Source organism: Lathamus discolor, chromosome 12 (genome assembly GCF_037157495.1).
Source record: "Lathamus discolor isolate bLatDis1 chromosome 12, bLatDis1.hap1, whole genome shotgun sequence".
NCBI classification, from domain to species: Eukaryota; Metazoa; Chordata; class Aves; order Psittaciformes; family Psittacidae; genus Lathamus; species Lathamus discolor.
Genome location: NC_088895.1, coordinates 3,557,388 through 3,581,414, shown reverse-complemented (window position 1 = coordinate 3,581,414; position 24,027 = coordinate 3,557,388). Strand labels below are relative to the sequence as shown.

At 50.7% G+C, this 24,027-nt stretch overlaps 1 protein-coding gene across 2 annotated transcripts in view; it reads right to left on the bottom strand.

The window, feature by feature from the left end:
• Window positions 1–1,542: 1,542 nt before the first annotated feature.
• Window positions 1,543–24,027, bottom strand: part of SRRM4 (serine/arginine repetitive matrix 4) — a 40,981-nt gene continuing 18,496 nt past the window's right edge. Inside the window, exons 3-14 of one of the 2 annotated variants that reach the window (XR_010615471.1) lie at window positions 23,350–23,433; window positions 22,883–22,954; window positions 21,364–21,390; window positions 20,645–20,695; window positions 18,217–18,309; window positions 17,073–17,235; window positions 8,669–9,006; window positions 6,948–7,160; window positions 6,568–6,678; window positions 4,856–4,990; window positions 3,813–4,270; window positions 3,718–3,738 (exon numbers count right to left, since the gene is read on the bottom strand). Coding sequence is in view for 1 of the 2 variants with exons in the window: in XM_065692183.1 (XP_065548255.1) it covers window positions 4,006–4,270; window positions 4,856–4,990; window positions 6,568–6,678; window positions 6,948–7,160; window positions 8,669–9,006; window positions 17,073–17,235; window positions 18,217–18,309; window positions 20,645–20,695; window positions 21,364–21,390; window positions 22,883–22,954; window positions 23,350–23,433 (1,552 nt within the window). In the remaining variant the exon portion in view is untranslated. Of the gene's footprint in view, window positions 4,271–4,855; window positions 4,991–6,567; window positions 6,679–6,947; window positions 7,161–8,668; window positions 9,007–17,072; window positions 17,236–18,216; window positions 18,310–20,644; window positions 20,696–21,363; window positions 21,391–22,882; window positions 22,955–23,349; window positions 23,434–24,027 lie in introns of both variants that reach the window. The other variant, XM_065692183.1, reaches the window with a different exon arrangement.

Sequence of the window (24,027 nt, the reverse complement as noted above, 5' to 3'; positions counted from 1 at the left end):
CACGAGCTTGGTACAAATTCAGTCCCCCAAAGCAACAGAGACATTGAGAAAAGCTGCAGTCAACACAAAGCAAAGGTCAGCGGGGTGCTGGGACTCATGAAGGGAGCAAAGGACACAGCAGTGCTCTGGAACATCCCTTATCTTTGCTGTCCAGCGAACCCGCAGAGATGGGGGGGTTCTCTGAGCCCGGCCCCAGTGCAGGGGCTGGGAGAAGGGGGATGAGCCTTGCTCGGTGTGATAATCCCAAGGTAGTCCCAGGAGCAGGGGGAACCAACAGCACAACTCTGGGGTCAGGGTGATGTTTGGGATGGGTGCTGTGGTGTGCTCTGCTGGGGAAAGGCAAGCGGGGTGCTTATGGGGTGGAAACAAAATCATGGGTGAGGAAGAGCCTGTGATTGAGGAAAGCAAACCCCTCTGAGACAGGGCTTCCAAAAACCAGCTGAGGTGTTCTCCTGATGCCTCCAGGCTGCAGCCAGCCCTGGGCGTCCCCCATGAGGCCAACAGCAGGCGGGCAGGGGTTCACCAACACGGACTGAGCTGCCTTTCCAGCAGCTGAATGCTGCTCGCTGCAGAGAGCACCAGCAGCAAGCTGAGATGCTGGATGCGGAGCAGAAGTCCGTGAAAGCAATGAATGCGCAAAACAACATGAAAAACTAAGCAAGTGCTGGCAAAAGGCACAGACAGAAAAGCTCACGGGCTTCAGGCAAAGCAACAGGAAACCCAGCTTCCGCAGACAGGGAGGGTGATGTTCCATTGTACTACACGTCTGAAATAAGTTAAAAGGTAAGTACCACCGCTGAGGGATCTCGTGTACACCTGCACACGTACCCGCACATCCGCGTGCACGCACAGGCCCGGTCGGGTCCTGTCACCACAGCCGGGATTTTGCAAGCACCTTCAGCCTGGCTCACTCGCTCGCAGCCTCATTCCTTTAGTTTTTCCATGGGTGGATAAACAGGGCAGGGGAGTCCTGGCGATGGCATCCTCCCAGGGGGAGCAGCGGGGCCTCTGCAGAGCCGCTCGGTTTCGGGCTGTGCGGAGCCAAGGCAAACAGCAGCAGCAGCCAACTGGCACCCAGCCGGGTGAGCACGGACCGGGCTGAGCAGGGACGGGCTGAGACTTCCCCTTGCAGCACCGCCGACACCCCAGTGCGTGGCCAGCCGGTGAGCAGACCCTCGCCGTCACCTCCGTGAGGTCCCAGACCCGTTTCTACAGTCACATCCATCACAAATCTACCGAGAAACCTTGGATTTTACCACGAGAACGGACCAACAGCTCTGCCCTGTGCCCCGCTGCCTCTCCAGCCTGCTCCAGAGAGCGCAGCCAAAGGGACGCGTTGGCAGCAGCAGTGACGGTCGCTGCTCACCGAGAGGCGCCAGGGCTGTAAACCTTTACATGAGACCAGCGGCATGGATACATTCAAACAAACAAACAGATCCCAAAATAACTTCCTGCTTCAAAACAAATAGAAATAAATAAATAGCGGTACCAGGGAGCACCTGCATCCATTCTGACACACCATTAAACACAGAAGCACAAGAATAAATAAATAAATAAATAACTTAAGAGGTTTACTCCAACATGAGGAAACCCCAGCAATGTTTATCTGCCATGGACCACGCAAGCAGAGGCAGCCCTTAAAGCATGGATCAGCTGGATGGGAACGAGAGCTGCCCCACACAACCCTTGGAGTCATCTGTCCCACGGGCAGTGGGTGCTGCTGGCTCTGATGTGGTGCTTCGATCATCTGTCCCCAGTCAGTTGCGTTTGGTATTTACACCAGTGGCACAAAGCCCCTCTTCTCTTCTGTCCTAGTTTTTGACGTCCTGGCTTGTTGCTTCCTTCCATATGCTTTAGGAGGATGAGAATACTCTTGGAACACTGGTGGGTCTGGAGTTTGGGCTCCCATCGCTGCCGTCGGATCTTCCCCAGGAGCAGAAGGACAGGGTGCTCAGTGTCACACTGGGAGAGGCTCTCTGGGGAAGAAGTATGAGGTTTCAGCCCTTTACGAGGAGGGAGTCCGCTGCAGAAGATGGCCAAGGGGCTGCTGTCAAGGGCAGCACAGGATGGAAGCTTGTGGCACCCCACTGCACGAACACCCCATCTCTGATCCCTCAAGCAAAGCCCTGGAGCGATTGTTCAGCCTCACCAGCAAAGCTTTTCTCTATGTTTCCTACAAAGCGGCCTCCCAGCAGGACACATCCCCACCAAGCCACTGAGCAATGCCCAGCTCTGCCTCAGCCACCCTCATCCTCCAATTACCTGCATTACCAGGCAGGGGATCAGGGACTGGGAAAAGGGGTGGGTTTGGGGTTTGAAGGCAGAAGACAAGGGGGACCCTTGTGTTTCGTACCTCTCAGGTTGGAATACACCCACCCTGTGGTCCTTTCCAACAGGTAACAGGTTTACGTGCTTGCTAACGTGACCACCCAGCTCCAGCAGAACACCCTGTGGCGCTTGGCCTTCCTCCACTTGCAGCTTTGCCCCTCTGCCTACGGGGGGGATGGTGGTAACTGTAGCTGGGGGGGGATGTTGCATTTCTTTCTGCCCCCTCTCCTCCTCCCCTTAGCCCTTTGCTGTGACACTTCAGTGACACACCTCCTTGACTCATGGAGCCCAAACTTGTTAATGATCACGCAGGATGGAAGGGGAGGGGATGGAAAAAGGGAGGGAGGGATGCCTTAAGCCCAAATTAACGTCTCTAAGCACCCAGTGTTGTAAGAGAAATCCTCCTGAGCACCAGCTCAGCCTGTGCTGGGAGAAGCCTTTGTTACCCTGCAAAACACAGGAATTGCGAAGGAGCTGAGCTGGCAGGGAGACAAAACCCCAGGGCCCAGTGCTGCCCAAGCAGGCAGGGCCCTCCTCCTGCTGCCTGCAGCTCCTTGGAATTCCAGGCAATTAGTGGGCAGCCCTTTGTGTCCCCCGGGCTCTGCTCCCTCCTCCCAGCAACAAACTGGGGTAGTGCATCTTCTAGGCCTGCCTCAGTGGACCCTGAGGAGAAACAATGTCCTGAAATCTTCCTGGCACTGCTTAAAATTGCTGCCTGTTATAAGGAAGGGGAATGGGGGTCCCTGCGTGCTCTCACTGTACCCCACAGTAGCCTATCTGCAGATCTTGCAGTCCCACCAGCACTGCCTTCCCTTTAGAGAATCCTCATCCCAAACTGCAAGAGGATTTCTCTGAGAAGGGAACCCCATGGCCCTGACCCTCGGAGCACAGCCTGGCACCAGCATTCCTCTCTCTTGTACCCCCCACTGGCCCCATGGCTGCTTCAGACCTCAGCAGCTCACAAGCAAGTCACAGTGGTGGGGTGCGGGACGAAACAACCCTGCCAAAGATGATGCATACCTGGTAGAAAACAGCAGGAGGAAGAGAAGGCACAGCCTTTTTTTCCCCCAGGAATTAAGCCAGGAGGGTTTCTAGCCTTCTATTTATAGCAGGGACTGGCTGACCAGCAATAAATACGTGTTTTCTCATGGAAGAGGCCTGCTGCAGAATGGGCAGAAACTCTGGAGGAGAGACCCACGGGACCTGATACTTGCCTTGGTGGGGACAAATCACTCCTATCCATCACCAGAGCTTCCCAACAAATCCATCCCTATCTGGGCTTCTCCCTCCAGCAGAAAATCATTCACTGGCTGCTGGTTTGGCAGAAGAGCAAGAGGCTGAATTCTTTCCTTTGGACCAGCTGGCAGCGCATTGGAGAGTGGCAGCGATGGGGAGGATGGAGCAGGTCTGCTGTGACAGACCCTCGGTAAAGCACCAACCCTTCTTCCAGCCCTGGCCTGGGGAGCTGGGACTGATCCACTCACTCCATGAGGTGAGGAAGGGGCTGCACTGGGCGCACGAGGGCTCTTACTCCAAACCGGGGAAGGGGGAGACCCGGCACTGCCACCACATCAGTATCGGGATGATTGCTATCGATGGCCAGGTAGGTGGGAAGGAAGCGGAGAATGCCAGGAATTCGGAGGTGACGCCAGCCCTGGGAGCCGTCAGCGGCACTCCCTACCGACGCAGGCTGTCAGAGCTGCCTCCTGAGTCATAGCTCCTGCTCCTGCTGCGGCTGCTCCTGGGGCCCGAGCTCCGGCTGCGGCTCCTGCCCTCGGTGCTGCTGCTGCTCCAGCTTCGGCTCCGGCTCGTCCGATAGCTGGAGTAGCTCCGGCTCTGACTCGGGGTGCGGCTGAAGCTGCTGTAGGAGGAGGAGTAGCTGCTGGCGCTGCTGGAGGAGGAGGGGCTGGGCCGGTAGTAGGGGATGGGGCGCTTGCGGGCGCTGTGGGGACAGAGATGCGGGTTACCAGCAGCACAAGGATGGATTTACTGCTGAAGACTCTAAAAACCACTGCTTATTCTGCAAAACACTCCCCCAGAATGTGATTGAGTGTTTAGAAGAAATAAAGCAGATCAGTTAGCTGGCGGGCCTTGGGATACAAACCACACACCCCCATGGCCCTTGGGAATGTCCCAAGCAGCAAGTCTGGGGCTGGACTCTGCTTGATGTTGTCCCAAAGTGCCCTCAGTGTGAAGGTTGGATTCAGTATTTGACACTGTATAGTGTGGAACATCTACTACAGCAAACGGTGAAACAAAAAGCTTTGGAGGGGGATGCTCATGGCACATGATGGGGGAGTCCCTGCTCTGACTTCATCTGTTGTAAATGAGACCCTCCATCCTCCATCCTCCCTCTGCCTCTAGCTGGAAATTCCCAGGCTCTAGAGGGGGCAGCAGGATCTGATCGGGCTAAGGAAAACCAGGCTCCTCCTGGAGAAACCAAGGTCTGGGACCCAAAGAGAGCACACGTGTCCCTGGGGAGTGCTGGCTGAGCTTGTCTCCAAGTGATGGGACCACATCCCCTCACCTCGTGATGCGCCGAGCTTCGAGGTGGCTGGGAGAGTCTCTCCTCCGCTTCCTCAGGGGTGAATAGGAGCGTCGCTGCCGGTCCCGCTCCCGGTGCGACTCCTTGTCACTGGAGCTGTACTTGTGCTCGCGGTCTCTGGGGAAGGCACACATTGAAACTGTCACTGCTGCGGTTTTGGATGTGGGGGCAATGACCCATGAAGGCACAGATGAGCAGAGGACACTCAGCACTAAAGCAAAGTGCTCTGGTAGAATCAGCCCTGTGCTCATTCATTCAGCTGGACAAAGAGACACCGAGCACAATAGACATGAGCAGTAATCATATCTGGGGGTTTCAGCAGGGTGGCCCTGCACTGCCAGGCTAAGACGACTTCCACATACCTGTGCCTGTGGATGCACTCTGTGTTTAGCTCTACCAAACCGGCTCTTGCTGGATATGCAGCAGAAGAGGCCAGAACAACCCTGGCAGCAGGCCGCACGTGAGCAGAGGGCCCCAGTTTCCCCGCAGGGCTGTGCAGCTCTGCCCTGCTCTCCAGGAGGAGTGCCAGTGTTGCTATGGTTTTCTCTTTTGTTAAATTCCCCACACACGTCAGCACAGGCCCTTCTGTGGAGTGGAGCTGACTTCATACATCCTGCTCAATGCCAGCTGCAAAGCGCTGTTACAGGTCAAGGGCCTGATCCCAGCACGCAGGACGTGTTCTGTGACACCACGGCAGGGATTGTCACAGCCTGCAACAACCAGACCCTGGTAACATAACATTTAAGGGTGCAAAACATTCACAGCAGCAGAGATGTTACCAGACAAACCTGCCCAAAGGCATCTCTAGGGCTGAGCTCATGAGGTGTGTGTTTTCAGTTGCCTGGACTGGGTTTTCCTCTGCAAGGCTGTGTGAGTGCCAGCATCAGGGTACCTGACATCTCCCCACCCAGCAGGGGCCCTTCACAGGGCCTGACAGCTCTTTGGCAGAGCTGTGACTCTGGAAAGCTGAGTGTCCTTCCCTGCTGCACTAAGATCCCTCTCTGACAAGGGCTGCAGCTCTGCTGCAGGGGCTGCTGGCCAGCATGAGCTCCTCTGGTGATGAAAGGTGTGGGCAGACCCAACTGGAGCCTAATCCTCTGCCCACCACTTACACCAGCATGATAGAGAGGGGCAGTCCCTGGGTTCTCCTGTGAGGCACTTTGATGAGGCTCTGGCAAACGCCAGCAAGCAGCCATCTGCGCACTCTTGGCTGCAAATGCTCAGAACAGAGGAACAGCTATTTCACCTGCCACATGCTCTGAGTGTGAGGTACCATGATGCTCCAAAGCCAGGGGTAAACCATGTCTCTTTCCCAGCAACCTGCCTAGCTCCAAAAGTGCTTTGTGCGGGATTCCCCTGAACCAGCGCAGGGCTATAGGAAATCCACTTTTCCCATAGGAAGTGAAAGGCTCATCTCTGGGCTCTTCCCTTTGCAACCAGCACCAGCTCTGGGGCAATAAATGGTGAGAAATTCCCCCTGGACTGAGGGCCAACATAACATGCAGCCATAATCCTTACTCCACATCTCCCTGCTCCTTCTCACCCCAAGTGCTGAGGACTAAAGCACCCAGTGAGGAAGCTGAGGAAGCAGTTTTGGGCTGGCAGGAGACAGCAAGTGTGCTGGAGTCCCAGCAAGGGAAGGAGGCAGTGGGAAAGGATGAGGCAGCAGATATCACATGAGGAGACAGCTGTACCTGCTACGGCTGTAGCGGGAGTAACTGGGGCTCCGACGAGGCCTTGAACTCCTGCTCCCAGGACTTTTTTTGCAGGATTTGGAGGAGTAGCTGGGGGAACGTGAAGAAGACCTGGGGATAGGCAAGAACCATTCAAGAGTTAAAAATGCTGGAGGGTGAGGTGGTCAAGGCTCCTCCAAATCTGGGGTTCATGGGGCTGTGGGAAGGAGATGTCCCATATTTCAGGGTTCTAACTCAGCTCTGTGTGGCCAGTTCACCCCAAGCCATGCGGGGTGAACTAGGTACCCCCCAATTCTTACACCTCCCCTGCAAGGAGCCTGCCAGGCTGCAAGAGTTAGCCATTGCCCAGGGTCACAGGGGCAGCCGTTTAGAGGCCTTACCTCTTTCCTGAAGAACGGGACCTGCTTCGGGAGTACCTGGGAGAGGCCTTGTGGTGTGAGGAGAGGGAGCGGCTGGAGCCAGGGGAAGACCTGCCCGTGCTGGTGTAGGACTCGCTGCGGGAGCACGGCCTCAGTGAGGAGCTGCGGCTTGGGGACGGGGGGAAATCTCGCTTCTTCTCCTCTGAACAGCTGAGACATAAGGACAGGCACCCTCTGTGGACATATATTTGGACAGTCGTTGAAGCTGGGGCTGAGCTGGGGCTGGTCCCTGGCTGAGGGGAGCACCATGCTCCAGCCAACAACTACTCCCATCCTCCCTTTCCACAACTGGGGATAAAAAAGACCTCTTGGCTCTCCACGCTGCTGCTGCAGGAGACCCTGTGGGTTAGAGCTCAAGAGCTCACCCTCCAGGCTGTGCCAGGGAAGAGCTCTCAGGTGGTGCGAGAGGCAGCAGTTCTGTCCCATGGCCAACACATCAGAGGTGTCTGTTTGCCAGAGCCTGGCTCAGGCCAGTGAGTGGTGCAGCAGCGAGTGAGGTGTGAAGTGCTGGAGCAAAGGGCCTGAGCTCCAGCCTGGCTGTGGAGCTGCAGGAGCAGGGTTGTGTGAATTCCTCTGCTTCCAGAAGCGCCCTGGGTTAGAGCCCAGCAGCAGAGCAGGTCAGCTCCGAGGCAGCCAGGGCCAGCTGCAATCCCAGCTGCACCCATGTGAAGGCAGAGTTATCCCACTGGAGTCACAATGTGAAAAGCACACACAGCCCTAAAATGTTACCCTCTGACTGAAAACCGAGGGCTTGTTCTTCCTAACACCAATTCCTTCTGCTCTCTCATTCAGTGCTCCCACCCCCAGACCACATCCCGGCCCTAACTTTCAGCCTTAAAGAGCCGAGGGCTTGAGCTGGAAGAGCTCTCTAACACCACTGCCTGCACATAGCCTTGAGTACCAACCACCGCACTTAAGTGCCTTCATCCCCTACATCACTGGGCAAACTCCCAGGAATGGGAGGTGGTGATGGAGGCTGGCATTCACTCCCCTCTCCCGATGATCCTGCAGCACTGGGTCATGGTTTGATTTGCTGTCCCCAGCCTTGATGCCCCTTGGCCCCAGCGCACACAGCTACTGCTGTGTTATCCTGCAGCCAGCCGGGCACTTGCCCTTCCCTGTGCTCCCCATCTGCAGGAGATGCTGTCTTGTCACCCAGGAATGGACTGGGAAGGGGCAGGCTGGATCTGGCTCATTGGATAGGTGAAAGAACAGCCCAGAATGGTTTTAGTGAAAATGAGCCCCACTTCCTTTCCTCACAGTAAGCAGAGAGGAAAAATTAGCACAGCAACCCCCTGACGCACTGCTCAGATTTTGCCCAGAAGGACCAGTGACTCCCTTCTTTGCCATGGTCATGCCCAGCTGAGCATGTGTTCAGGACACAGCCCAACCCAGGGCCAAATCCTGCGTTAACCACACTGATACCAGAAGAGCTAGCACAAGCAATGCCCAGGGCTGTGATGGCTGGGTTTTCATCTTCCTCCTCAGGATACAGCATTGATCATTGCTGGGTTCTGGACTCCAGACTGGCAAGACCGTGGGTCTCATCTACATCTCACTGCCTCCAGACCACAAACCCCTCCCTGCCAGGTCACCACTGCAACTGGCGAGCGGGCAGGAGATACAGAGCAACAACGTACCAGGTATGTGGCTGCCAGCAGCAGCTACTGGTAATCACTGACCTTCGGTCTTGTCCCTGGGCATCTGGAGACAGATTTTCCAAAGCTGTTCCCTTGGTCTGGGAAAAGCAACTGGTGAAGGAATTTCCTGAATCAGAGCTGTTATCGCTGTTGGCCAGTTTGGGCTTCCCGGACGAGAAGGCATGGCCAAAGCCATCATGGACTAGACTTCTTTTCTCCTGGCTGTCCTTTGACCTGGATGAGCTTGTTTGAGTGGAGGGAGGGGAGGAAGTATCGTTTCCTGAGTCATATTCATGATACTCTCCATTGTGGCTGGCTAGGTTGCCAGGCGGGCTGTCTGTTTTGGTAAAGAGGTCAGCAGAAGACCCTGACTGAGAGATCTGAAAGCAAAAAAGCCATTTGGCATTGTTTGAACGGGTTTGGGGGGGGGGGAGTGTGTTTCTGGTTTTATTTTGCCTTTTTTTTTTTAAATAAACCCAGAAATTTTACCATCATGATGCACTGAAACAAAAGGAAAGAAACAAAGTAAGAAAGAAAGAAAGAAAAAGAAGAAAGAGGAGAAGAAAACAAAAGCACATATCCCTGAAAGAAAACCACAGTAAGAAGAAACTTCTTTTCCCCCTGCTATGATAACGGGAAGATTTAGAGATCATGCAAAGAGTATCAGCATGCGATTCATGTTAAACAAAAAGAGTTCAGCAAAGTAAACGGGCAACCAAAGAACCAAAATAACTGAATCAAAAAGAGGACAAAGCCCTTATTTAACCTTAAAAGAGGGGAGGGGTTAAAAAATAAATGAATTAATGTGTATACACATATAAAACCCCTACATAATTGTTGGGAAGAAAACAAAAATGAAACGAAATCTTAAAGGAGTGTTTTTTTTTAAGCTTCCTTAATAAAAAGGCTGAATGGATGGCACTAAAATAAGCAGAGAAAAAATCAAATCAAATCAAGGGCTTCTGTACAAAGGAAAAACTGGCAAATGAACAAGTTCTCATTTGGAAGTAAAATAAACGAAAAAAAGAGAAAAAATAAAAATAAAAGAAAAAAGGGGGAGGGAAAAAGAAAAATCCCTCTGAAAATTAAAGGTATACAGATACTTCTTTGTGTGCTTTTTTACCCCCTGAAGAAGATATAGCTAATGCGCTCAAGTGACCTCTCATACATTCCCTGGTGTCTTGCGGATAGCATCCACTTACCCATCAAGAACTCCTCCTTTAGTAGGTAAGGTGTAAGAAAAAAGGAAGAGCGGGCAACATAAGTCCATCATTAGAGTCTCAAATGACATGAAAAAAACATAACCCCTCTCTTCAATCCACACTGCCAACTGTTTGCTTGCCTCCTCTATGCAAATGGCACCACTGCTTTTGGGCTGCTTGCTGGTCTCCCTCATTATTCAGTTTTGTTTCCTTCTGCTTTAAATTAGGCAGTTCAGCCCGTTCCTGGAGGCTGAGTGCTTGTGGTCGCAGCTTGCACTAAATCCCCCTGGGTTTCATGAAGTGACAAAGGGAACTCAAGTGAGGGAAGAAGTAAAGAAATAGAGAAGGAAAAATATTCCCCCCTGTGCTGCATTGGAGCCCTGTGGGGAAGGGGACACAGCCCTGCTCCTGCCAGCCTCTGCATGGGGTTCAGCCAAACTCTGGCTGGGTTTCAGTGGTTGCTGAACCCAATGGGGTCAGCAAGGACCCCAAACCCCGATAGGCAGACTGGGCAGGGCTGTTGTCTGGGGCCCTGAGAGCCACCAAAGGGATTTACATCATTAGAGTATTTTACAAGTCAGTTTTAACTCCATTTGCATTTACCTGAGCTGGTCCAGGAATGTACCAGCACTGGGAGGGAGGCTATGCTAGTGCTAACACCCTGCCCTTGCAGTGGGGTGAGGTTAGGGCCAAATGCGGACCCAACACATTTGCACTCTCATGTGGCCTCCTCCTCTTTCACTCAGATGCTCTCCTCATTCCAATCCATGAGGTTTGGTCTAGGGTCCTTAGCATGTGGACACATAGATTTGGTCCTCCTAGTTTGGGATAGTTCTCCAACACGTTCCCAACAAGCCGTACTCCCTCAAACACCTGCACATGTCCTCACACTGTGCTCTAGGGCACAAAATGCCTTCCCTCTATGCCATGCTCTCCACACTTGGAACTGGGCAATGCTTTGCCTTCACAAACCTGGAGTATTCCAAGCTGAGCAAACAACACTGCAATGTTGGTAATATCTCAGGGAGCAGAGACCTGGGTCATTTGTCACACAGCAGGGCCAGGGCCAGCCCCTTTGGAGAGCGTAGCCCTGGACTGGCTGGTGCGAGGACAGGGTTCCTTCTTATCCACAGAGGGACTACAGACCCTTTACAGTCACCTTTTACATGGAGCTCCTTCATCCCATCAGATGGTGCCTTCACATCCTGCCTGTGGCATCTGATCTGTGTCCCTTGGGTGAAGGTTGCTGACTTGGACACAGATGCTGAACCAGCAGTGACTGAAACCAGAGCAAAGCTACCAACACACACAGCAGCTTCCAGCAGTCTGTGGTGTGACAACTGCCCACAACATCCTCACTCTGAAAATGCCCGGGGCTGGAGGTTCTCCAAATACTTCCTCTATTGCCAGGGAGAGAGGCATTACTGCTTCTGGGATAAGGGACAACAGAATAGGAACTGGTTCATCCATACTGGAGCCGGGGACTCCCCCATCCCCACCCCATACTACCTTCTGACTGATGCTTAGTGCTAACTTAGAGACATCAGGAGCCCCAGCAGCAGACAAGGGAACTGAAGTGATCCTTCTTCACTATCCAACTTGCACCTTCAAAGCAGAAACCCTCAACAGAGCAGAAACATCTCCCAAGTGTTCCCAACTAGGAATGAATGGAGACACGCATTGCAAGTCCTCATCTGGTAGCGTTCCTTACTACTTCTCAGCTCTAGCACTTCTCTGCCAGTCCTTGTTTACTCCAGTAAAAATTATAATGTCAAAGGAGCATCAGAGAGATATTTGGTTATGTTTTTCACTAATTCTTTCTGAAACCCTGATGCCACATCCAGAGCCCTAAGAGAAATGGTCTCTTTGCTTTGAACCACTGCACTCTCCCCAGCCACATCCCGGAAGATACAGGATTGCCTTTAAAACATGCCACTAGATGTTTTTTAATAGGTGGGTTACGGTTTGCATTAGATCTGCACCCAACCCAAGAGACAGCCAGCTTTTGATCACCTCCCATTTACAGGCATAAAACCACCATGTGAAGCACTCCCTGGCTGCAGAGGTAGGAAAGGACTGGAGCGGGACGAGGCTGCTTTGATGGACACCAACCCAGGCATCACACACACTTGTTTCTGCTTCCTCCCAGTCTAAACCAAAAGGGCTTTACTTCTGCAGCTTCTTAGCATTTCCAAACCAGCTTTTAAGGCTTCTGCTTTGCCTTCACTGAAGTCTACCTTCAAAGTAGCAACTGTTGTCAGCACATCACAAAATCTGTCAAGTGACCAGTGGATCAACAAGCTCCCCTGTAGCTCAACATCAGTGGGAGCAGTACTCTGTGGGATACCCACAACATGTGGGTATCAGTGAAATAGGGAGCCCACAGTCCTTGTGAGGCCTGGAGAAGCTGGCTGGGGCAAGGCAGGTGCTGTGGGGGGACACAGCTTCCAGCCCCACCACCTCAGGGCACAAGGCTGTAGCCAGTAACTCCCTGCAGGCCCTGGGGGAGACTTCTGTCGTGTGGCAAGAGCCAGGACAAGCCTCAGGATGCTCAACCTGCCTCTCTGCTTGGGCAAATTCCCCATCTGATGACCTTGGCTTTGCTTCTGGTCCCATTTTACAGCTTCTGAAAGGCATGCCAGCCACCCGAGATGGAAACAGTCCCGCACCTGAAAGCACTGTGCGACATCTACAAACACTGCAGAGCTCAGCTGAATTCTAATGGTTTTTTGTTTTCTAGAGCATCCTAAAACACTCTGCTCACTCACAATCTCATTTTCTCTTTGTGAACATGTTCATTTTTCCACCTCTCTAATAAGTAATTAAACAATCCCAGTGAACTTTGCCTCCTCCAGCTTTCAGCAGGGGAGCTACTGCTGCCCTCAAGGGAACCCAAGATACATTTATTGGAGTTTTTTTGTTTCAAATCATTACTTAATCAAGATGAAGGGGGAGTAGAAATAAGGCCCTCACTCATACACCAGACTGCAATTGTGAGTGTGATCCTAGACCAAGCAGCAGTGGAGTCTAATAGGTTACGAAAATACAATCACTACTCATCTTGCAATTAAACTGAACGACTCCATTTACTGTGCTGCAAACAGCCCTGGGGTGAGAGATGACTCTACATCTGCTCAGCCGTAAGGGGGCTGAGACCCATCAAAGAGCTGCATGGCACAGCCTCACTTCTGCTTGGAGGAGTTCTTTCTTGGGTCTTTTTATTCTTGTCTTGCAACTCACTTCAAAGTGGAGTTAATTTCCTTTTCAGAGGTGCAGAATGTCTCCCCTTCGCTCTTTTCTCTGTGCATTGGAATAATGAAAGGAATAAAACACTTCTGTCAATGACCCTGGTGAGCTTCGTTCTCAGCAAGGGCTCAGCAGACATCTGCTAAGGAGCTGCTGGTGCAGGGAGCAGCACCTGCTGAGGGCTGCACAACTCTGGATCCCACTATATTGAGCAATACTGAGTGAAAAATACCCTTTTTTTGGCTAGATGGGGAGCTCAGGGTGAGGCTTTTTGTACCACAAGGGCTAAGCTAAGTCCAGCAGCATGAAGGCAATGACAGAACTGTCCCTGCAAGGTCAGAGCTTGGGTTATTTGGGGCTGGGTGGTAACACTGCTGAGCAGCCTGGCTCCCAGACGCATTGCTGGGGCTGAATTCCCAGGAATGCCAGGCATAGGTTTGTTCCTTTGCAAAGATCTTCTCAGCATGCTGGGGTGCAGCCAGTGTTATGTGACACAGGGCAGTGTGTGCCCACCTTGGCTCCAGCTAGGCTGGCACTACTTTGGAGCAAGGGTTTGCCTTCCCCACCTCCTTTGGTACCTGGTGTACAGCACAGCCCGTCAGTGGCTGCTGGCCTCCCTGTGTCTCAGTGCTGAGCTGCAAACTTCCCACACCAGAGGTAACCTCAGTAACCTGGTGGGAGCTAAGAAAAAGAGAGAACAGCTTCCATTTTCATGGCAGGCTTTGCCTTTCTGCTCTTCAAGGGCCCTCTTTGTTGACAGAAACATGCTGCCTACCAGTTGAAAGAATAGCTTTTCCTATGTAAACCAGAACAGGCTAGAGCAACAGCAAGCCAATATGCAGGTCTGCTAGAAGGTTTTCTGAGCCCTCCTACACCTGCTATCCCAGTATTTTCTCACTCCTACCTTTCTGCAGACACACGAGCATCGTTTGGAACAGCCGTGCCCCACTGAGCCTCACTGAAAATCTGGCTCGAGCCTGTGTGAATTTGTGACATTGTAAATGAGTCTCAGTGGAAGTAAAGGAGCTGGCAAGGAAAGTGTCTGCATCGTGCAGTTATCTTCATCAGGTACAACAAAAGCAATTAGATTCACGCCCTGCAGGTATTTCTATTGCACTGCTCCACTGAAAGCACACTGGCATGCAATACGTCTGTGTCAGTGTAGAATAAAACATCTGCAGCAGGTTAAGGGGATTCTGTTCAAAAATACATGCTGCATATTACCTAGTTTCTCCACATGCTGGGGCACAGACCCTCATGCAGTCCTGTTCTCAATAGGTGGCTATTGTGGCTGCATGGGATTAAGGGGAGAATGAGTAGGAGAAGCTTGGGAATTCATTGCCAAAAAGAAAAGCAGCAGGGAACTTTGGGGTGTTTCTGCATGCACCAACTTATGCATAAAGGCAAAAGAGAAAGAAGCAGCAAGGTAGAGGCATAGATAGGGCATTATTTCATATGCTTTATCCCTTATAAATTACAGGTAGACCTAGCTAGAAATTGTGGCTGTTCCAGTAGAAAGGAAGGAAAACAAACTGGGGGAGGAATAGCAGAATTTACTACAAAACGTTTCAAGTTTTCAGAAGAAAAAGAATGTGGAATGTGCTTAAAAAGCACAATCTTTGATTTGGAAGTGGTGCTGTAAGATTACCCCATGGGAGTTTATGCTTGTCTCTCTGAGTCTCTCCATTGAGATCCTCCCAAACAATCCCCTTTCCTTTGAATACATAACAATACATCTCCCCAGGTAAGGATGGTTTGGCTGGGAAGGGTAGGGGAAGGTGTCACCCCAACCCTCAGTGGACTGAAACATGGCATTTTTGACTCCCAGTTCTGGATTTTTTTGCATGTTTTCTTTCCCAGTAATTTATTTTTATGTGATCACCATTTTCTGCAAGAGCACATTTTCATTTCTAACACATCCAGGCTGCTCTCAAAGTCGAGGCTGACAGGACTAAGCTTATTTATAGAGGAACTGTTTAACTCACAAAAAGGAGAGGCAGAGAGTTGTGTATAGGCATTAATAAATGAGACTACAAGTTCTCATTCCATTTTTCCCTTGCCAGTTTTGAGTACATGATATTTAATGACCTTATACAGAAAAAATTCAGGGGCAGCACTTAACCAGGGGCTTCAATTTAAACAAGTGCTTAAATGTGAGCTTGAATGATGTCCCAAGAGAGTTGACTTCTTTGGGGGAATAAAAGGACACTAATGGGTTGCATATTAAAGATACTGATGCCTTTTAGTCATTTAAATATTTGCCTGTGTTAGTAACCCTTACTAGAAAGAAAGCAGCAAGGGCCTGATAACATTTCTATCCATCCCCTGCATTTCTAACTGTAAAGCTCTGATTTTCCCTGCCCTGCAGCTTGTGTGCTCATTTACCCCAGTGAAGGAAGTGGAAAGGGGGGTGCAGCATGCCTGAGTTGAGCTCATTTTAAAGCTTTTACAGTTTTAAATTAGAGTTTATTCTTGCTCAGGGAACAGAGCAGCTGGTAGTCAGCCTCACAGGACTTGGGGAGCCTGGCTTCAGAGAGAGAAAACCTACTACTCATTAAAAACCAGGCTCAGACTTGAAAACAGTTACATAAAATATGCCTCTTGAACCAAAAAAAAACCAGCCCTGAGGACATGATGCAGTCTTTGGTTGGCTGTTTTTTGGGAGGAGCTCTTAAGTCATTCCTACCTTCCCAAGTTGACAGAGGGCAACACCCCAGGCAATAAGAGCTTCATACCTTGTTACTCTTTCTTCATGTGCATGTGTTGATGTGTGATGTGCAGGTTCTGCTACTCACTCTACCTTATATGGTTTTATAAGCAATGACTCACATGTGCACTGCACAATAGAGGTCTATAACGAGAGCAAATATGCATATCTATAATGTTGAGAGACAGCTTGTGCCTGTCTGTACCCACGTATAATCTCTGTGTATTTTGATCAGAACACTGTCTGTGTGGGAGAGCAGATAAAGTCTCTCCTCTTGCTGGCACTACCTCATATCTGATGTAGCTACTGCCTGTGGCTGAGCTATTTCAAGTTGATGACTGGGCCTAAAGGAGAAAATCAGTTCCCCTTTATATATATATCACTTTGGCGATTGGAGGACTCTGTACTGAAGACACCTCTAATGTTACACATCCACACAAGTATCAGATTCTGCACTACCTTGAATCCCATGTAGCAATTTATCTCTCCAGAATGCCTATGAGATACTAACACCACAATCAAGGAGCATCACATTTCTGCTTTGCAGCTAACTGGGAACAAATGGGAAACATGCCATGGAAAAGGAAGACTGCATATCAGTCTGTATCTAATACTTCTCTCGATCTCTTCCTCCCTCAAATCTATCATCTCTTTCCATGTGTATGGAAAAACATCCCAAGGCACTGAGCCCGATTTTACCCTCAGCTACACATGCAGCTCCCATTAGCATCAATGAGAGCTGCTTATAAGTTCCGAATTAAGCCCCTGGGCTTGTCAGTCCAGAGCAACAGTGATCCTAGAAGGATCCTGATAGTCAGAAAATATCCCCTTGCCAATAATCACCAACTCATTAAACATAGATGTTTCTTTTATGTATATGTTTGATTCCCTTTCTTCCCCTGAAGGACTAAACTTTTGGACATGAAGACCAGTGAATTAAGTTCACATCCAGCTGAGCAAGGACTGCATAACAAACACTTCCCTGTAAAATATCATTGCTGGAAGCCACTCTTTTGTTTCTTTTTTGTTAAATGTCCTCAATTCATTATTCATAGGCTAGAGCCTTTGCAAATTTTTCCCCTCTCCAGCCCCACCCTTGGTGAGAAAGTGCTGAAGGAAGGAATGACTTGAAATACATTGGAGAACAGCACCATTAATAAGTCATAGTTTTAAACCAACTTTGTCTAACATCACTATAATTGAGTTATAAAAATTTCATATCAGATTTCTTGCCCAGATTCCTGCAGCAAGTTCCTAGTTCAAGCAGAGGAGCACAGTGTGTAATACTTACTACTTCCTTAGGAGACAGGAAGCTGTAGAGCTGGAGGGTTTGGCTGGCTTTTTGGCTGGCCTTAACCTCTGCAGAGGAGCTTCGCTTTGCTGTGATCTTTGAATGGTGCCGGGAGTGTCTTCGCCGTGTTTTACGCCTTTCCTCCCGAGACCTGGCTCTGTGCCTCCAGAAGACATGAACAGGCAAACTGTTACTCCTTGGTATTGCTGTACTGCCCATGACCAGCTCCATACAAACCCTTGGGAGCTCTGTGCTAGGCCATTGTGTGTGCGAAAGGTTTTCCACATGCCTGCTCTGTGGAGTCATGACGCAGAGAAAAGGAGTGTTTTGCTTTTCTACCTTTTTTTTAAACAACGAATATTTTGCATCCGGGCTTTGGACCTCAACCTTGTGTTTTAGCTCCAGTTCATGATTTTATGATGGCTTGAGGCAACCATACTTCCATACAGCCTTGAATGCCCCTATGGTAATATACCTCTAAGAGAAGGCACATTCTGTCTGCTCTTGCATGAGCACCCCTCTGATTACCAATTGCATTCCTCCCCGCACTGAACATCAGCTCTTCAGAAGCAAATTCCCAGTAGTTAGGAGTGAAGTGAGAGAGGGGGGGTGGTTTGTTCAAGTGCTTTCAGAAAACATGAAACATGATGTGTGTAAACTGTGTAACTTGCTATCGCAGTGATGCAGGGTCTAACACCAGCATCCACTTAGCTGGCCCCAGGATGCATCTGTCATCCACAGGACGGAGATTTTAATCAGGTCAAAGATGGTGGCTATGGCCATGGGCGAATACATTTCCATTGCTAAGACTGTGTTTAAGGATCTCTTGGGACATCAGCAGTACACAGCCCTTGGGCTAGGGAAGGAAGACTAGGCTGGAATCAGCTGTCATGAGCTGATCATCAGCCATGAGGATTAGAAGTGACTTCCAAACCAAAAAAGCAGCAGCCACTGCTCCTCAAGGCAAAACCCTTCTATAGCCGAGACCACAAGAAGCTCAGCCCTCAGTGATGTGGCATAGCTGCTACCAGAGTAGGATGAGGCTCTGCTTAGAGAGTATGTGGGTCACAGAGGCTATTGCAATCATGTCCTTTAGCCCGTTGGGAAGCATTTCAGGATACAGCTTGGGGAATGGTGACGTTACCTGCTTCGGCAGCTGGGGGAGTGAGAGTCAGAGCTCTCCGAGCGAGAGTGGCAGTGGCGGTGACGATGGGATTTCCGGCTGCGCCCATGAGAGCTTGAAGAAGCAGAGAAGAAAAGCACCATTAGGCCAGCAAACTTGGGGGTGCAAGATCCAGTGGCTGGAGGCTGAGGTCAGTAACATTCAAATCAGAAAGGAGATCTACATTTTAAACCAAGGAGATTGTGCAGGACACCACTGCAGGAGAAATTCTTCATGCCCTCAGAGCTACACTGACATTAAGGCATGTCATCTTACAGAGATCTATACAGCACTTTAGCTGCAAGCTATTAGGTTAGCTCCGTAGCCTTCTGGGGGAAGATCTATGGAGTAGCATGCAGGAGTGCAGCAGACAGCACCAATCCTTTCTGGTTTCAAGACTTTAAAGAGCTATGTGCTTGCTCACTCATCTGCTTGCCTTTCCTCCTGCAGCCTACCCCAGAACAGCCAGAAACAGCCTGGGACCTTCCCACTGCTGACCCTGGGTAGCAGGGCACCGTCCCTTTGGGCAACCCATCCCAAAGCTCCAATCCTTGCATTTCTTGCTCCAACCCTCTCTGCAGTGCAAGCTCCCTGTTAGAGAGCAGATGCAGAAGGACAGGCTCTAAATAACACAGTACACTCAGTAACAGCCAGCCTTCCCAGGCTCCCTACCTGTCATCTGTGCCCATTCCCTCTCCTCAGTGCCCACCACAGCAGTTACTTGACATGTGGCAGTGTAACCATCTGCTGAGGCTGGCATTGCTGTGCCAGCAGGCAAAGCTAACAGTGGGTTAGCCAGTGGGAACACTGGTTTCACGGCCACACTATACCAGTCACTGAGCACTAATACAATCTGCTTGGACAGCATTTAGCCATTTGCTGCTATAAAACTCAGCAAAGCAATTGCTTGAGAACAGCATTTCCTTTAAGACAACAGAGCAACCTCCAGGACAATTGCTTGAACTCCACCTGGCTGGTTTCTGTGATGCTTTTCACACCCTATTGTTATATTTAAAACCTCATATCTGGGGATCCTCATTTCCATATGCATGAAACCAGGAACACAACATCTCTCCCTCATACTGTAGACTTGTGTTAAAATCCCCATGTTTACTCTTCACCCTCTGCATCAGTCCCTCCACTTTAAAAGTTTTCCCTTTCTTTAGGAGAAAAAAACTGGTCTTGTGTAATTTAGATCAGCAGATACACAGATAAGCCCAAGCAGCATGGTTAGGCAAAAATCCTGACACAAGATGGCTCACGAGATACTATCTCAACCACACCAGGAGCAGCAAGGAGGTTTGGAGAAGCCAGGAGTCACTCAGCTCTCTTTGAGAGCTGGAAGATGAGGGCTACACTGCCTTGGCTAGTTTCAACCCCAAGAGCAATTGTGGCTGTGCTACTGAACATACAGAAATCACAGAGAAAAGGAGATGGGCTCTCTGCATGCATTAGAGAGGGCCTGTGCAGGCAGCACAACATGATGTGTGCCCCATGCACTCCCAATCAGTCCCAGCCTGTGCTGGGGTGACACTGGCGGCACCAGGAGGTGTTCATACCAAACAAACCGTCAGATTTCCATCTGCTAGCCCAGTTTCTGTCTCTAGTAGGGTATCCCAGGTCTCAGCAAAGCTAACCAGGGACTTCATGCCCAGGGTTCAGCCCCAGAGCTGCTTCCTTGCTCTGAAAGCAGGTGAGAAGCTGCAAGGTGCAATTCCCACGAGAAGACAGAGAAGGAGGTGAAAAAAAGGAGAGGGCTTACAGGTCTCCCTTCCATCCCTGGGGAGCCATATTTTACTCATATCTCTTGACTGACTGCCCAATAGGACAGGGGCTGTGCTCTGCTAACACGCTAGGGCAGATGGGATCCTCCAACTCATGTTTGTACAACCTCCGCCACCTCCACACAATCCCTTCTCTTCCCTAATCCCCATTGCCTTCTGCTCCCATTTGGAATATCTGGTTGTACTGTATATCATGAGCAGCCTCTACTGTAACCTCCAAAAGCTGCCAACAAGGAGGAGCTTAGGCCATTTTCCAGCACGAGCGTGCCAGCCTGGCCCTTCAGAGGCCGTGTGGCACTGTGCTCTGCAGAGCTGAGCTCATCCCTCATGCTGCTCTCATCAGAAAAGCTGGACTCTGTGTTCAGGACTGGATGAGCAAGACACTGTACATCTCTGGGAGATACAAAAAAAGGTACTGAATGAGATGGTACAGAAGAGAGGGAAAGATCTCCAGCCTCTACAAACCTTTTCCATGCCAGCAAAACCAGAACTGCTGTGTTTAGCTGCAAAATAATCCTGAGAGTTGCTTAGGGCTGCGCAGCTCCCGGGGACACACCACATCGAGCACTTCCTAGGGTCACAGCTCTGTGCAGGCAGGGTAAGGAACTCCATGAATCACTACTTACTGTTTTTTGTGTTTTCTTTCTTCCTTTCTCTTACTTTTGGGGCTTGAAGAACTAGATAAGAAATGGCTAATTAATTCAGAGATTTCTGCTCTGATAGAAAGCTGCACAATCAGACGTCAATGTTACAGCTGCATTGCCCAAGAGCACGCGATAAAAAATGAAAGGGATTAATGGTTCTGCCACAGCACAGGGGGTCTCTGAGTGCCTGCTGACAAAGCTGGCTGTGGGCTTGGCCAGAAAGGATCTTCAAAGGGATCAGCCACCTTGGTGGCTTCTTGGTACTGTGCACACATGTACTGGAATCAGAAGAGCTCTTCCAGTACACACCTGGAGAGCCACTGACTCAAGTGTTTCAAAGATGGGCACTGCTAGGGGATTCCTTACTATTTGCAAATGAAACCGTAAGGGAAATGAAGAGTGAAGGTCCAGGATGGATACAACATGGATGAGGTTGCCAGGGGCTTGGTTATACCAAGAGATCTTTTCCAGTTACGTGCTTGACTGCACAGGTTGGGCTGGAGGTCTGGTTCCTATGGGGTCTAAGGAATGCTGTATAGGGAGAGGGTAGCTCCAGACCCACAGGGAAAAGGGGATTCCACAGGAGTCACAGAAGAAAAGTGTCTTCTGCCCCCAGGTAGTGAACATCAGCTTTGTGAGATCTTGAAGAGACCATGAAATTCATATTTCTATGGGACCACCCACACTTGACCAGCTCTTACCTGTGTCTTCTCTTCTTTGAGGATAACCTGCAAGACATAAACATGTACATTGAGTACAGGTCTCACAAAACTGGAGGTTTGAATCACAGACAATGTGTTTAGGCCCAGTGTCAGATTGAGCACTGTGAGACCACCCCATGTACCAGCTGGGCAGAATGGCCCTGGCTTTCCTTTAGACAGCAGGGTAGCTGAGAAATACTGATGGAGAAGCAACCAGCACCCTACAGATAAGTGAGAATATGATCCTCAGGATAACAAGTCTACAGAGATCAGGTGCATCCCCTGGCCCTGGTGGACCTCTTTGCTCTGCTACAGCCTCCAGTCTTGCGCTGTGCTTAGTTTGAGGGGGCAGAGGTGAGTTCATTCCCTGGTTTTCTGTATGAAGGACCAAGTAGCAGCCAAAGGAAGAATCCTTTCTGTGTCATTCCAGAGCATCCTTACAGCCAAACCAGCACCATGCCCCTGCCTTGCCTCCTGGAGCATGCAAGGCATGTGCTCCTATGTTGGAGCACAACACCCTGCAGAAGACATAGCCTGAAGTCCTGCCTAGAGGCACCGTGAAGATGCCCATAGCAAGGAGAGCTGGGATCTGTAGGTGAAGTGCTTCCGTGTGTCTGGAAACAACCTCCATCAGTCACTAATGCTTAAGGGTTTGTCATGCTCCCTTTTGAGACCAGCTAGCAGGATCCTTGGTTAGCAGGGGCATAAATTGGTACTAAGGTTCAAAGCAGAAGAGCATCTGACCCCAGGCTTCCATCAGGAGATGGCATCCATAAATGAGCAGAAGAATTCTTATTTAGGAAGCATTCTAAAGGGCTCTGTATACTTTTCTCTCTTTCCTCCCTGTTCTTTTAAACTTTATACCCTCTTATCCATTTTTGCCAGCTTCTCTCTTTGGTTCAATGCATTACAAATACATGAGCGTTCCAGGGGAGATGGCTCCGCTGCTCTCTTCAGACACTGCTTTAACAGCTGAGGGAAAACAGTGAAATATTTGCATTTTGAGCAATTTAACTACGTTCTTTAACGGAAAAGCAGCCTTCAGAAGGGGGACGTGAAGGCAGTGACCCAGGGCTGCGGTGGGAAGACTGGGAAGTCTTTCCTGGTCCAAACACTAACACTTGCTGCGGGCTGAGGGAGAAAGGAAAGGGTCTGGTGCCAGGTGCTGGTCCATTGGCATCCCAGAGGATGGAGCCGCGGGAAGCAGGTCCGCAAGGACAGCGGTCAGCAGCTCGCTGATTTGGCTCCTGTCCCTCCTCCCCTGCACCCCAATGGATCACATTTACCTGGAGCACTGCACGTGCACCCCATTTTGTGCCCTCCTCACCTGCAGGGACACCATCACTGCCCCTCCTGTGTCACCTCCCCTCTGGGCAGCCATTACCAGGAGCTGGTACCTCTCGGTGCTGCCGGGCACTGGGCTCAGCCACCACCCTGCCAGCGAGGGCTTCCAGCCCTTGTCCAACCCCCCCAGCAGTCCCTGCCAGCGCCGGGAATTACATTTTTAATGGAAAAATACCTGTTTCTTTTTCGCTTCTTGGAGCTCTTCTTCTTCTTCTTCTTCACAGGCGAGGGGCTGTAGGAGGGAGACCTGAGGAGGCAGAGGGGCATTAGGGACCGCAGGGCTCCCCGCAGCCCTCCCTGCCCGCCCCAGCCCTTACCCCACCACCAGTGGCATTCCCCTGGGATGGAGACGAGCTTGGGAATCCCGGGATCCCCCTGAGCAGGCTGCGGGTGAGCCCTGGCCCAGCCTCTGCTGCCCTGAGGGGAAGGCGAGAACATGGCGGCTGCTGCCCGGGCCTGTGAGGCACCTCCACACAGGGCGCTCAGCCTCCATTTTAGTCACAGAACCGTTTGGGTTGAAGGGACCTCAAAGCTTATCCGGTTCCAAACCCCTGCTACGGGCAGGGATGTTTTACACTGACTTTCTGCCCTCACGCAGAGCCATGGCCGCCCGTCCCCTCTGGCTGCCATGGCCGCCCTCACCTCCTTCGCTTCTTGCGCCCGGATTTCTTCTTCTTCTTCTTGCCCCGGGCTGGCTGTGGCGGCCGCTCCCCATCGCAGGACGGGCTGAGGACACAGCGGGGAGGAAAGTGAGTAGAAATTAACCCCAATCCACCCCAAACCAGCTCCAACGGGGCTGCTCTGTCCCGGCCCCCCCTCAGGGACACATGGGGCAGAGAGATCCCCATGGACCCGGGGCGCAGGTAAGTGCTTAATTACCCTGTAACGAATGCTTTGGTCCCAGCCGAAAGGAGAGGTCTCCTCTGTGGGTCTAATGGAGCTCTAATGAGGCAGCTCCGGTGCAGCCACGCTGGGGGATGATTTAGAGCGTGTTTGCCGAGGTTAACAACGCCGTAACAGATTCGTGGGGTTTCAGCGCTCTTTGTAAATATGCTTTAAATAATTAATCGCCGTTTCATTTGCATACAATAATTATCGCAACCAGATGCGCCTGGCGCTAATAAAAGGCTTGACATATGTTAAATAGCAATTGATGAGAAATATAGATGCGTTCATTGAGACGCTATGGTAATTTAGTGAGATAGGCATCTCTTACACAGTTGTTAAACCTTGGGACAAGAAGCCTCCCGTAAATCAATTTCTCTTTTTAAACATATGCTATGTTACGTTTCAATGCAAAGCAAACACCGTGGCTAAATT